Raw genomic sequence first — 14,903 nt, forward strand, 5'->3', positions numbered from 1 at the left:
GTTTCTCTGTGTAGTCTTGGCTGTGTAGGCCAGATTGGCCTCAAACTCACAGAGATCCACCTGCTCTGCCTCCCGAGTGCTGGCCTTAAAGGTGTGGGCCACCACCGCCAATGACGTCCCACTTTAAGTCATGTAAACCATGTGCAAGCTACAGCTGAGTTTGCAGCAGTCACTCTCGGAGGCTGCCGAAGGCTCTCCTTTGCTCAGATTTGAGGTGGACCTGGGCCCGCAGTTCCTGCCGGCACCCAGGAAGGTGACCGAAAGGTTTGCAGTCCTTGCTTCATTTCCACTTGCTGGTTGTTAAGATGGGGCAGTGGACAAGAAACAGGGACAGTAAACTACCGAACACTTGTACTGTCATAAAGATCTGGGCCTAAATATCCCTAAGACATGATAGCCATTGAGGGCTCCCTACGCCCGTGGAAGGATCCCCTGAAAACACATGGGTAGGCCATCCGAGGCCCTGTGAGGATGCTCCCTGTCCCCCCATTGTCCCCAGCACACAGCTCACTCTCACTGCCTTTTCCCTTTCTCTTTCCAAAAAGAAGACATACACGTCCCCTTCAGCTTAGATCCCTATCTCAGGTGCCTTTCCTGGAAGGTTGACAAGGTCATGCCGTGACCCAGGCAAAAGTGGTTGGAATAAGATGATGAGGGAAACCACATGATGATGTGCACAAATCGCTTCCCTGTAGGAGGAAGAGATCTCCATGTTAGGGGAAATTACCCACCTTCAGACCATATCGGAAGACCTGAAGAGCCTGACCATGGATCCTCACAAACTACCCTCCTCAAGTGAACAGGTAGGAACTGTGGGCCAAGCGCTCGGGAACAAGTGATGGAATCCAGGGCTCTGGTCCGGGTTCTGTATGTTAGGTTTGACGTTCTTTGTGTGAGCCACCTTAGCTCACCTTCACCCTGACACCCATTTTGTAGGGAAAGGTGCTGAGATTCTGAGAGACGAAGGCACCTAACCGGGGCCTCCACTCTAATATGTGATGACCAGATGCTGTGCTCAGCCACCCTGCGGGCATGAGCTGTCCTAGGAACCTGACCTCATGTGATTTCTGTATCATTGCGATCCTCTCTGGGGCTAGTCAAGTCAGCCATGGGACCCTCCGCTGCAGAAAAGATAGCACATTTTAAATGCTTTATTCCTTTGATGTGTGTGACATTAGCACGCTGTCAAGTCGGAAGAGATGTCCGGGGGACAGAGGATGAGTCATAGGCTGGTTTGAGCCCTCTGCGTGCAGCTGTCTGCTTGGACAGTCAGCTCAGAAAGACGAATTTGGAAGCTTTTTGATTTTTTGTCTATGAAATTTTTCTGTTAAACTAACTAGAGTATGCATTGACTCGGTGAGTAGACATGAGCAGAGTACCTCTTAAATGAACAGGCTCTTTGTTGCTGGGATAGGATTGGCTTCCTCTTGATTCTCTGAGGGTTCCATGTTTCTAGCCCTAGCCAAATAGGGCGCAAGTTGACTACTGAGCGTCAAGAGGTTGGAGTGCTGTCCACAGGCCCCTAAACCACTATTGTCTCAAGGGAGCTGCAGGATCGGAGATGCTGCTGATTTTAGCCTACAGTAAAAATAGCTTTTAGGAGTTGTTAGTCCATCGCTGCGATTACCTTTTCCTCCTGATATTTCAGGATTTTCCCTTTCTAACTCTTTGTTAACTCTATAGTTTTTTGCTTGTCTCAGAAGGACTGTGACCTCGAAGGATAGGTAGTGTGGCTCTTGGGTTAAAACATGACCCCGTGAGGGTCGCATTCTCATCCTGTGTGTAGAGATGTGTGCATGAAGCCCCTCTCCTCTGCCCCTTCAGGTGATTTTGGACTTGAAAGGTTCTGATTACAGCTGGTCCTATCAGACGCCACCCTCGTCACCCAGCACTACCATGTCCAGAAAGTCAAGTGTCTGCAGGTGAGTGAAGTCCCGGGTCTCCTGTGCTTATCAAGACATCTTTGCAATGTGACCAGGAGCCTGGCCTTTCCCCAGGAGGCTTGAAACAGGGTGTAGTCAAGTGGAGAATGCTCTCGGGTTTTAGTCTGTGTTGCCTCCCCCAGGTATTCTCACAGCAAGCCCAAGGCTGACTTTTTCTTTCTGTTTTGAAGAATCGACCCAACAGTAGCTGGAACAGAAGCCACAATGGCTTCTGGCCATGTCTTACCCACATTTCTGTAGTTTTAAAGTCCGTCCAGTTTTTGTATCCCCTCTTCCCCCTCATGCCAAGTCACAATGTTACTCGTAGAAATGGACAATCATTTGAAATAGACCTGGGGTCTATAGGACCATTGCCTAGTTCCAGGAGGCAGCTGCTCTTGGCCTGCTGAGGGGCAAAGTTTATTTTGTTCTTGAACGGTGAGAGCGTCTTTAGACATCACTTCCTGCCCTGGTGCAGTAGAGCACTTGCTGCCAGTCATTTGACTTGACTTTGCAAAATCAAATGGATGTGAGGTAGCCCGAAGAGGGAGCGGGGGATCTGCCCAAGTCTGTGGGAGATGCCACTCAGCACCCTGCTGTGTTTCATTTCTCCCCGGAGAGAGTGGGGCGGGGGCAAGCAGGTCTGGTCAAGAGGCTTTGTCCTGCCATCTTCCCCAAAGGTGTTGCCTGGTTTTTCTGGTCACCTTTCACAGGCTCTGTATTTCTGTGAGACGGGAAAATAGTTTTTTCTTTCAGTGGTTCAGTAAGGTTCATCTCATAGGGTAGAACAAGCCGCACCTTGCCATCTCCTCCTCGGAGCCTTACTCGGTTGCACTGACAAGAGCTGTCCGGAATCAGTCATGCTCTCCTGTGTCTGACCGGTCACTGCACGTCATCCTAGCATAGGATAGCCACACAGTGTGTTCCCCTAACGCATCGTCTTTAGATTAGAAACCACAGACCCCGGTTTGCAAACCTCGAGGTTTGCTTCTTACCCCAGGTGCTTCTGTAATAATTGCCCTTGACATTTTTGCTCTGCCTGCCTGCAACAGGGACTCTGCTCTTCTTTCTGGTTTCCGTAGGAGCATATATGCTCTTACTAGGGAACGAAGTGCAGGCGGAGATCCTCAAGGGTGGGAGCCATTGTTCTACTTCCTACTTACTGGTTCACCTTAAACACGAGCAGCTTAGCATTGAAAGCTGCCTATGCCGTTAGACAGACAGTTCAACAGAGAAACACCCGCAGAAGAGTCTGGCAGTAGTCAGCTCACCAGCTCTGGTAATAAAATAAAATAATAAAATAAAATGTTTGCACTCAGTCATGCCAAGTTGATTTGCTGATGTGTTTGGCAGGGTGGATGGAATTCACCTTAGGGTGTCAGCCAGTGCTGTTTAGCCGTGTGGCCTCTGGTCATCTGGAGCCAGATAGTCGTCCCAGGATGTGAGACAGTGTCACATTCTGTGGATTTAATGGCTTCTGCTCCAGGGTCATTGTTACCACAGGCAGATGAGATCATCCCCACTTTTTCTTTATATTACAAGTGTTAGTCCCGTAGCTTTGTTGGTAAGTGGCGTAATAGAGTTAGGCCTTGTTGGCTTTTTAAAAAAAAACTTCCAGGCTTGTATTCTGAGCCTGTCACATTGTATCCTCGGAGACCTGAGACCCAGCTCTCTTATTGTCTACCTAAAAAAAAACCTTTCATTTACCAGCTTGATTTGGTCTTTGGCAACATGTTCTGGGGTTTATACTACTTCTCCAGGCCAGGGGGCTAATACTGTTTTGTTTTGCGTGTGTGTGTGCTCTTTCCTCACCCTGCCCCCCTCCTCCATGCCTGCCCCTCTGCTTGGCCCTTACAGCAGTCTGAACAGTGTCAACAGCAGTGACTCCCGGTCCAGCGGCTCCCGTTCCCACTCCCCCAGCTCGCATTACCGCTACCGCAGCTCCCACCTGGCCCAGCAGGCACCCGTGAGGCTGTCCAGCGTGTCCTCCCATGACTCAGGATTCATATCCCAGGACGCCTTCCAGTCCAAGTCGCCGTCCCCCATGCCACCTGAAGCTGCCAACCAGGTAAGGATGTCCTTGACCCAATGAGCAACAGGCGCACAGGGTACCCTGGCCACTGTTGAGAGATGAAGCCAAATCCTTGTCTTTAAAGATGATGTCCCAAAGGGAGAGGTGCTATAAGTTGGGCTGGAAGCCTATCTCCACATCCAGTAATAGTTAAAATGCCATGTTGGTTTGGCAGGCTGTCACATGTAAGTAGATAGCCCCAAAGAACTGGGCTCTCTCCTACATCCCTGTAAGTGCCCAGTCTGGTGTGTCATGACCCACAATGGGGACACCCTCTTCATATCACCTCCCTGATGGCAGAGACCCTGTCATTGAATAGTTATTCCCTACACTGGTACGTGCCCCACTGTCAGTTGTGTTGCCACTGAGAAGGTGGCCCAAGCACCCGTGGACAATTCTTTCTGCACTTTGATCCAGGGAGAAGGAAGGATCTCTACCTCTGTTTTAGTTTGGATGGTACCCGCCCAGCCCAGTGTTCCTGCTGCCTCCGCATGCAGGAACTGGACCAGGCGTTGGGTGCCCCTCATGTGTGTTGTTTTGTGTATATGTTCTTCAGGGTTCCTGTTTCTTAGGACCGGTTTGTCACCTCTCGCTCAACACTCATTAATAAGGGAGGGACATGATTGGTTCCACCACCTGTTGGATCCCATAGCGCCACCTGCTGGTGTGTGGGGGGGGTAGGAGCTGGACCAGAGAACCTTGTTGCTTAGCCAAAGCTATCAAGTGCAGAGCCTCCTGCTTCAAAGTTCTTCAGCATTACTGAGCCGTCTGAGGCATAGTGGTGTCTTCCCTTCTCCTTCCCCTTTAGACTCAGCTTCCCACAGGAAGGTTCAGGGCCGGGTGCTGCTTTTACTTTCAGTGTGTGTGTCTTAGCCGGGGTGTTAGCCTTTTCCTCCTCTGTGCTTCACTAAACCGTGTGCCTGCCGTGCTCCCATGAGTGCATGTGGTCAGAGGAGAGCAGAACCTTTGCCTCCTGAAAGGCCATTCAGTGTGCAGTAGAGCTGTGTCAGTGGCTAACGGATTGGAAATTAACATATGTTGCACCCCCATAACCCTTCCTGAGAAAGCAAAGCCTTCTATCCTTTTCATACTTTTGTTGGTGGCCCAAGCATGGTTTCTGCCCCAGTAACACGGGGGAAGGAAAAAGGTATTAAATTGGGGGTTTCTGACCTATGAAGGCCTGTACCTGCCTGGCTCATACCCAAGAGTAGAGGATCTGGAGCTAGGGAGCTGGCTCAGTCAGCCGAGAGAACCTGTTGCTCAAGCACAAAGTCTTAGATTTGGATCTTCGACACCCATTTAAAGTCAGGTGAAGTGGCACATATTTTTTGTTGGTGCTAGATGTGGAACCCATGTGGACATGGACAGACGGACAGATGGACACACACACACACACACACACACACACACGGTAGGCTTTCTGTATATTGGGTGTGGAGCCCAGGCTCTCTCAGATGCCAGGCAAACCCTGGCATTGACCATTGTCTTACACCCCCAGCCTAGGGAGCTCATACTAAACACAGGGTATTGCAGAACTCAAAGGAGAAGTGTTCTTTTTCACACAGCTGCTTGTAATCTACAGTAAAGAGGAACTAGTAAGGCCTCCGCTGAATCACACCAGCCAGGGGGTTCCACCTTCCCTGTGGTGTAATTAGGTACTGTTGATCCCCTTCTCAAGGTGAAAACCACTGGGGCTCAGAACTTGAAGCCTCCAGGTCCATAGCTGGGAAATGATAGACAGGAAGCATTAATGCAAACCTTAACATTTCTGATCATGGGTTGCAAACCAGACACCAAGTTACGGAGTATGTATTTGATCCTTTGACCTTGCAGGACGGGAAGCTATTTCGGGCTTTAGAAATTCCAAAGCCTGTCCCCAGTGACACACCTCCTCTAGCAAGGCCACACCTTCTAATCCCTCCGTAACAGTTTCACCCACTGCTGATCAACTATTCAAACATGGGACCCGTTCTCACTCAAACCTCCACCCCAGGATGCAAAGACAAGGCATATCAGTGACCACAAAGGTAGAATCTCTACTGCTTCAGAGCTTCAGATAGCCAGGCTAGGGACAGGAGACCGGCAGGCACGTGGACTTAGTGCTCACAGCCCTGGGATGTTTCCCCCACCTGATCCTCTGGTCCTGTCCAGAGGCTTCAGCCTGCAGTGTGCTGGCCACTGGAAATACACACCAATCACAGGACTTCCACGCAAATTCTCCCCAGTCAGGGCATCTCCAGTGTGTCCCACCTTATGGAGCAGACCCTGTGTTGTCAGAATTAGAGCCGTTTGTGTCATTCAGCCACGGCTGCCTAGGGACAGTTTTGTGCTAGGTACGATACTCGTGCGCCTACAAGGTCCTCCTTGGAGACCCAGGCTTGTGGTATATTACCATATGCCCGACAGCACAGCCTTGCCAGGAGGTTCAGTGTGTTGAGCCAGAGTTCCTCTACCAGCCACTGGTACCAGTTGATGCCTGCAGGCCCCATAGTCAGCAGGCCAGAGCTTGACTGGATCTCACATTGCTTTCCAGGGGCTTTCTTAAAACCTGTGTGGGTGAAAAATAAGCCTTAAGTTACCCTCTGCTTCTCTCATCCCTCCCTCTTCTGTGTGTCTGTCTGTCTGTCTGTCTCCCTCTCTGTAATGCCCTTCCCACCCTGTCCTTCCTTTATTTTCATTATGATTTCTGGTGGCTTGTGGTTTGATTTGTTGGTCCCCTCGTGTGGCTCCCCCCCTGCTGCAGAACTCATCCAGCTCGGCCTCCTCGGAAGCATCGGAAACCTGCCAGTCAGTGAGCGAGTGCAGCTCCCCCACCTCAGTCAGCTCAGGCTCCACCATGGGCGCCTGGGTGTCCACAGAGAAGGTGACTGGCCAGGGCTGCAGCCACAGTGGGCTGTTCTTCCTGATCTGCCCCCTGCTTACTGTACATGCAGCTGTCGCAGCTGTAGGGACTTGGAAATTCAGGATCTGCTCAAGAGCTGGGCCCTCTGTGGGATAGGAGCTGAGCAGGTGGAGGATCCCTGGCTGCCCAGCAGTGGGTTTAGTGAGGCAGAGGAAAGGGAGGTGGGGAATTTGGAGATGTGAAGACTTCTTCCCGGAGCAGGTGTCTGTGTCCGTCTGTTCTCCCCTCTTCCTCCCTGAACATCCCACAAGCCTGTTGGATGTGCCGTCCCCCTGTGTTGGAGGTCATGTGCTTTCCTGCCTTTTCGTTTGCACCCCGACCCCTCCTCACCTCAGTGTGGAATCTGCTCCCGAGCCGTGTGATGACTGGGAAACCTGGAATGATCAGATTCATTTGCAGACGAAACGAGCCAATCCCTGGCCCCCTGGAATTATGCTTCACCAGCTCAAAAAATTAGACCTCTAAGAACATTGCAAATTAACGATAATGATCAATTTCTAAACCGTCTTGAAACCCAGCTCAGATATTCCCCCCACCAGTACTTACTGGGTGCCACGTCAATGCGGTCTCTGCATCCCGGCTCTCGCTCTGCGTCACGCGTCATCCGCAAGCAGGAGAGCCTCCATGTTGTTTTATTTGTACATATTCAGGTTTCCCCAGCCCCCAGTGTCAGTGCCATCTTGTGTATCGACGCTCATCTTGGTATATTAATTTTTTCCTTTTCTCCTCCCTTTTTTGTTTGTTTCCAGTTGTCTAATGGGTTTTCTCACTTTAGTTTATCAAGTGAGTCCCATGCAGGGCCCGTGGGTGCAGGCCCTTCCCCTCATTGCCTGCCTGCCTCCCGCCTGCTCCCTCGGGTCACCTCTGTCCACCTTCCTGACTACGCTCATTATTACACCATTGGGCCCGGCATGTTCCCGTCATCTCAGATCCCTAGCTGGAAGGTTTGTGTCTCCCTTCCCTTCCCTGTCCTGCCCCCTGCCCCTCTCCACTTCTTCCCTCCCTCCTACCCCTCATTGCTCTGTGCTGACATCCTCCCCTGGACTCTCTCCTGCCCTCCCCTTCCTTTCACACTCTGCCTTCTTCCCCACAACCCTTCTTCCTCAGGAAGCCCCCGGGGTGGGTGGGGCAACAAAAACCAGCTGGAGGTACTTCCCTCGTGGAACAGAAAGCTGGTCTTCCTTTAGAGACCAGCAGCCCTGGAGATCAAGGACACTGCCAGGAGGGAGGCCAGACTCCTCATCAGGTTGGGGTCTGCTGGCTTCAGTTCCTCCCAGGCTACCTACAGTGTGTTTCATCAGAGCCTGTCCGTTCTCCTTGGCCATATGCCCACCTTGTCCCCCGAATGACAATCCTGCTGTCGTAACAGAACCGCAGCCCAAAGTATGCTTTGGATCATTGTATATGCTGTAGCTTAGTGCTATATGAAGACTTTAGTTTCGATTGTTTTATATTGAAATGTGTTTGCTTCAATATAAAAAGCAAAATTGTAAGTGATCCCCATCAGTGCAGATGAGGCTCCAGAAGGGTAAGTTGGTCCCTGGGCTGCCAGCATTTTGAGTAGATTGTGACTTCATCTCAAACCGGCAGCAGGTCCTAGAGCCCTGTGTCAGCGAGGCCACCTTCCCAGGAGTGGAAAATACAGCTGTAGAGTGGTTGGTGGCATGCTCTCGTGCCCCCTGGTGGCCACTTGGCCAAGTCGTTCAGTCTCTAAGAGAGTGGTTCCTCTAGGCAGAAGGGCAGTCTGGATCCTTGGGATGGCTGGCTCTCCCCTGGCTGACGCTTTGTATCTAACGACCACCTGTCAGGTGGCCTCTGCCTGCCTGGGTTGTTGAGAGTTTTTAATCTTTGGGCAGGGATGAGGGTAAGGGAGGTACCTAGAGACTCTCAGTTGAGTGTGGGCAGGCAGAAGAGCTAGGGGCTAGCCTCTACTAGAGCTGCCTTGTGTGGGGCTGGCTGCCGCCCTCCGTCTGCGTCGGGAGCCATGGCTTTTGACCACACTGTTCTACTCAGGACTGGGCAAAGCCAGGACCCTACGACCAGCCACTGGTGAACACCCTCCAGCGCCGCAAAGAGAAACGGGAGCCAGACGCCAATGGGGGCGGACCCACTAGTACAGGAGGGCCGCCTGCAGCTGCGGAAGAGGGGCAGAGACCGAGGAGCATGACTGTGTCAGCTGCCAGCAGGGTGATATACCTGTTCTCTGTATCTGGTTGGGTTCACATAGTTGGGCCAAGATGGGGACCACGGCAAGTCCTTGGGGACCTGATAGCCATCAGCTGGAGGAGTGGGGCTCTGTTCTTCTTCCTCTGCCTAACAGTGTGTAAAAGACCCTGGGCGCACCCGTATGTGGGACTAAGCCATGTAGAACTCCCTGTTCCTGAATGAGAACTGTGCAGGTCTAAGTAGCCACTTGAGTCTACTGACTGGTGCTTGGAGGAGTCGTCCGAGACCCCACCTACAGCAGTGTGCATGCGGGGTGGCTCCGGTCTCTGAGTTTTCACGTCCCTGGTGGCTTGTGTTTCCATCCTCTGTCCTGCAGCCCGGTGAGGAGATGGAGGCCTGTGAGGAACTGGCGCTCGCCCTGTCACGGGGCCTCCAGCTGGACACGCAGAGGAGCAGCCGAGACTCGCTGCAGTGCTCCAGCGGCTACAGCACTCAGACCACCACCCCGTGCTGTTCTGAGGACACCATCCCCTCCCAAGGTACGAGGCGCCCAGCTTGCCGTCCGGCTTTCCGGGCGGCTCCAGGTGAGGAGGCAGCGAGCTGGTGGCTGTTCTACACAGCGTAACTCCTGGCTACCAGTGGGCTTTGGAATTGCTCTGTCATCTGAGGGTGCTTTGGGGTGTGATCTGTAGTTGACAGGGAGCTAGCTGCTGTGTAAGAAGTGACCTGAATGGGAACGATTTTGCTTGTTTCTCACTGTCCGTGTATTAGTGCTCCCCGACTTGAAACGAGACACCTACAGTTCAGAACAGCTTCGTGTTTGCTTTGCTCTGTGTGAAGCACCGCTTTTTCCCTTGAATAATCTTCACAGTCATGCACGGGGGAGAGATTTTTCTCCCCATTTTACAAATGTGGACACCGAAGCTCAGTAACTTGACCAGATCCCCACAACTCCCGGCTAAGAGATGGAGTCTAGCGCCTAAGTTTGACCTACCCAGTCAAAGCCCCGTCTGCCTGCCTCTCTCCCTCTTCCCACCGCATGCACAAGGCAAGCAGAACTGACATCTGGCAGCTAGAATCACTGTGATGGTTGGCCAAAAGCCACTTGCAACTTGCAAGCCATGAGTCAAAGATCTGAGCCAGTGAATCTCAAGTAAAGTTGCCCCCTACCCGGACATTGCGCAGAATCTAGGCACATCTTTACTTGTGCTCTGTTGGGGTGCTACTGGTATCGAGAAGGTAGAGACCGGGAGCTATGCTAACCCCGTCTAGAACAGCAGCTCTCCAGACCTCACCCAACAAAGAATTATCTAGTCTCAAGCCCCACGTTTCAGTTGACTTGTTGTTCAGAAGCGTGACCATGCGATGCTTACTGTAAAGCAGGCGTGAAGGCATGAGCCTTTGTGCTTTGCTTTCAGGAGCTGCTCCATCCTCTAGGCTCCCTAACTGCCGGCACTTAGTTGTCAGGGAGACGGTCTGTTTTCCTGTATCTGATTCTGGACCAGAGGATGGGACAGTGTATCTCCTCTCACCCTCTGCATTCCTCTCGGAGTGGTTGGTGGCAGCTTTGTCACCGCCCAGCCGTCTTAGGGCCTTCCCCGGTCTCACAGTTCTCTGCTGTGGGTACCCAGGATACATTAGTGAGCAGGGCAAAGGGCTCCTGTCGGGAATTGGTACTGAGGCAGAATATGTCAGCATCAAGGCAGGGGAGGGGAGGCCACGTGTCCTCCTGCTGTGGCCTGGGAAAAGAGTGGTCACCCTGGACCCAGACCTGGCTAATCAATCCTCCCCTCAGTTTCAGATTATGACTACTTCTCTGTGAGCGGCGACCAGGAGGCAGATCAGCAGGAGTTTGACAAGTCCTCGACCATCCCACGGAATAGTGACATCAGCCAGTCTTACAGGCGGATGTTCCAGGCTAAGCGTCCAGCCTCAACTGCTGGCCTTCCCACCACCCTCGGACCCGCTATGGTCACACCGGGGGTGGCGACCATCCGACGGACCCCTTCCACCAAGCCTTCTGTCCGTCGGGGGACCATTGGAGCTGGTCCCATCCCCATCAAGACACCAGTGATCCCTGTCAAGACCCCAACTGTCCCAGACCTCCCTGGGATTTTGCCATCCCCTCCAGATGGGCCAGAGGAGAGGGGTGAGCATAGTCCTGAGTCTCCCTCTGTGGGGGAGGGACCCCAGGGTGTCGCCAACATACCCTCTTCCTTGTGGAGTGGCCAAGCCTCTGTCAACCCTCCACTTCCAGGCCCAAAGCCCTGTATACCTGAGGAGCACAGACAGGCGATTCCAGAGAGCGAGGCCGAAGACCAGGAGAGGGACCCCCCAAGTGCCACTGTCTCCCCAGGCCCGATTCCAGAGAGTGACCCTGCAGACCTGAGCCCGAGAGAAAGCCCTCAGGGAGAAGACATGCTGAACGCCATCCGAAGGGGTGTGAAGCTGAAGAAGACCACCACCAACGATCGCTCAGCCCCTCGTTTCTCTTAGGCTCTCAGAGTTCCCAGGAAGTGCTGCCAGTGGGAAATGAACTCTTTCATTAATAAAACCTAATTTGTCTGATCCATTCCAGTCTATAATCAAGCAAAAGATTTTGTAGGCAATTCGGAATTCTGCTCTTTTGAAAGTATTCATCTTTAGATAAGAATTAAAAAGCAACATATGTAATTGACATGATCTTTTAATTTGTAAATATTGACAGTTTCTTTCTGCATATTTTAATCTTAGTTTCCCTTTTGATTTTTCTGAAGGTGCCAAATTCCATTTAACTTTTTTACAAGTCTTTGTAAAATTTTAAATGCATAAAGGGGAGAGGGCGGGCTGGGGACTGGGAACCTCGCAGTAATTTCACAAAAGGATTACATACTTATTCTTTTTCTTCCCTCAAGCTTTTGTAGATGCATTGTAGTCGTCTAGTTTAGAAGCAGATTCAAGTTATTTTAATGGACAAACACAATGGATAAGGGGTAAAGCCCTCATCCATGTATACTGTGTTCTGGATGAGAAAGGCAGGAGTAACAATTGAGCAATATGCAGAGAAGTAAACCCGGACATGGTGGACTGTGTTGGGATTGGGGGGAGGGCTGTGGGAGGGGCACACTGTCAACTTAGCCAATCCTGTTACATTTAAGAGTAGCCTTGTAGGTTGAATTTCCAGTAGCTTCATGGTTAACGCATCCGAATAAGCCATACTAGATTGCAGTGTTTGTTTCTGTAGGGTTTCTAAGGACTTCCTTTCTCCCAGCATTCCCCTTGACCGCACATAGCACCCACATCCAGTCCCACGCATGCTGCTGCCACAGGTAGACATAGACCCCTATTACTTTCTCGTCTGCTACTCACTTCCACTGAATCCAATACATCCAAAGGGGTAAGGCAATTCAGAAAACGTGAGAACACTTAAAAATGATAGCAGGGAATTCTTAGATATAGAAAATGCCTTTTACTTAACTGTGCCCAGCAGGCTGGGTACCTTAAAAAGCCCAGATATTTTGAAGAAAAAAAAAAAACTCAAACAGATTTATCAAGGGTAACCAGCTTGGAGTCTAGCAATTTTGCCAATGTGCTTACCAATCAGGGGGCTTGTTTTTCTTCCATTCCATAAATAAGGGCAGTTGATAGGCTTCTAAACACCGGAGCGAGGAGGATTTATTTACTGTCATTGGGAGTCTGATATCTAGCCAGGCAATGTTTTTTCTTCTTTTTTAAATGGGTCTTTTATTTTAAAGTGGAAGTTAAATTTGTTACAATGCCCATCTCTAAAGTCAACAGAGATATTTGTAGATGTCAAGGAATCATGTTGAAGACAGCCATGTCTAAAAGGCCAGGCCCTCATAGTCCAGTGGCTGACAGTCCACATTTGACTTTGTAGGACAAGAAGCTTGGTGGGTCCTATGTGCTCTGCAGATCTCTGTTGGCTCCGACCTCCGATGACATAAGCTTATACTTTAATACATAACCACATTGGATGTGCGAGTACTGTTCCTCTAGTCATTGTTCTATATATTAACGTTTAACACTGCTGTGATTGCTCCAAGGACATTTTATGTTATGGCTTTAAAGCAAAGGCATGATTATTAGAAATGACTTAAGCTCTTTTCTTTGAAAAACAAGCTCCTTTTACACACTATAAGCAAACAGTAGTGCCTGTGGTTTAGCCCACCAATCTTGATGACTCAAAGTAGCTGATGCATTGTGCATATGATGCTTGAGATGGTTTTTGCAGATGCAGAAATCGCTGCAAGGTCATTCTAATAGATACAAGTGGTATTTTAAACCTTTGAAAGGAATGGATGTAACTGTACGTTGGTACAGCTTTTCACTTGTTTAGTTTTTAAACGTTAGTATAATCTGAATAAAGCTAATATAAACTGTTGCCAAATTCAATGTAGAAAGAATGTGACAAACACCTTGGGTAGTTCTGTTTGTGTTTTTGCATATTGTAAAAGCAGTGTCACAGCTGAAATGCCCTTCTAAAGGTAAATTATTGTGGTTTAGTTGCTAGTTTGTATTGAGAGTTGACCTCTCCCTGTGCAGTTTTTGTTCTAAACTTGTATAATAACAGTGTGTAAAGTGTCTCCCTTCTACATTGTAACAACTGCTTCAGCCTACCTTATAAATAAAGAACCACTAAGAAAAAAAGTCCTTAAGTCTCATTCACATTGAGGTCTTACCAAATGTCAGAACATGGACCTAGTCCTCAAACTAAGCTTAGAAACGTTGAAGAAGTTATTTCTGTGGCAGTTGGGAGATTTAACAGTGAGGGTTGTCTAAACTAATGATTTGAAAAGTTCCAATGAGTTAAACCAAAATCTAAAAGCAAGCAGTTTGTACTGGCGGGCTGCCTCACTTTTCCTTTAAAGGCTGAGTTTCAACTATGCAGCCCTGGCTGAGCTGAAACTGCAGATCACGGTAGTCTTGAACTCAACATTGAGATCTGCCTGCCTCTGTATCCTGAGTGCTAGGATTACAGGTGTGCACTTCTTTAAAATGCTGGCATCATGGGCAGTGGTGGCACACACCGTTAATCCCAGCACTCGGGAGGCAGAGGCAGGTAGATCTCTGAGTTCAAAGCCAGCCTAGTCAGCAGGGAGTTCCAGGCCAGCTACACAGAGAAACCCTTGAGAAACAAAAACAAGGAAAAATGCTGGCTTGAGTGTCCACGGCGTGTGTATGGAGGCCATTGAGTGTCCACGGTGTGTGTATGGAGGTCATTGAGTGTCCACGGTGTGTGTAAGGAGGTTACTGGGCAATCTGGACTGTTCTCCCCTTCACATACATGGGTCCTGGGGAAAAACAGGCTTGGCTGCTGGCTGGCCTTCTTTGCTTTACCTTTTTAAAAACAAATACTAAAAAGGCCTGCTCTATCCTTACCTTTACTGTGAACAATCCATGCTCAGTAGAGGAGACATCTGGATGTCTGTATCCCACGTTAGACCTTCACCCGGCCATCAGACCTGCATTCCATCTCCACAAAGCCCTGAACTCCATGCCTCCTGTGTGCTCCTCACAGGAGAGTTGCTGTTTTTGTAAGACTAAAATCCCATTAATAAAAATCTTTAGAATTAGCTAGGGGTAGCAGTGCATGCCTGGAACCCTAGCAAATATGAAGCTGACCGAGAACCCACATAAACCCGGCTCTTTTCCTTTTAGTCCTCTATTTCTCTTCTTCTGTTTACTCCTTCCCTTTACTACTTAAGGCTTCATCTTTAAGCCTCAACTCAGTTGGGCTAGAGAGATGGCTCAGTGGATAAAGCACTTAGAGGGACCTAGGTTTGGATCCCCAGAACTGCTGGGTACAGCAGTGCATAAGAGACTTCATCTCTCAGGTGGAAGG

General features: G+C 50.0%; 1 protein-coding gene across 5 annotated transcripts in view; it reads left to right on the forward strand.

The window, feature by feature from the left end:
- Positions 1-13,708, forward strand: part of Mtss1 (MTSS1, I-BAR domain containing) — a 137,328-nt gene extending 123,620 nt beyond the window's left edge. Inside the window, exons 8-15 of one of the 5 annotated variants that reach the window (XM_026782455.1) lie at positions 696-803; positions 1,825-1,922; positions 3,780-3,990; positions 7,645-7,839; positions 8,909-9,082; positions 9,438-9,645; positions 10,857-11,210; positions 11,319-13,708. In XM_026782455.1, coding sequence (XP_026638256.1) covers positions 696-803; positions 1,825-1,922; positions 3,780-3,990; positions 7,645-7,839; positions 8,909-9,082; positions 9,438-9,645; positions 10,857-11,210; positions 11,319-11,557 — 1,587 coding nt within the window. In that variant the 3' untranslated portion in view covers positions 11,558-13,708. Of the gene's footprint in view, positions 1-695; positions 804-1,824; positions 1,923-3,779; positions 3,991-6,736; positions 6,857-7,644; positions 7,840-8,908; positions 9,083-9,437; positions 9,646-10,856 lie in introns of all 5 variants that reach the window. The other 4 variants (XM_026782454.1, XM_005354568.3, XM_005354569.3 and 1 more) reach the window with 4 other exon arrangements.
- The last annotated feature ends 1,195 nt before the right edge of the window (positions 13,709-14,903 follow it).

The sequence above is a fragment of the Microtus ochrogaster genome, chromosome 15 (assembly GCF_000317375.1).
Source record: "Microtus ochrogaster isolate Prairie Vole_2 chromosome 15, MicOch1.0, whole genome shotgun sequence".
Taxonomy (NCBI): domain Eukaryota; kingdom Metazoa; phylum Chordata; class Mammalia; order Rodentia; family Cricetidae; genus Microtus; species Microtus ochrogaster.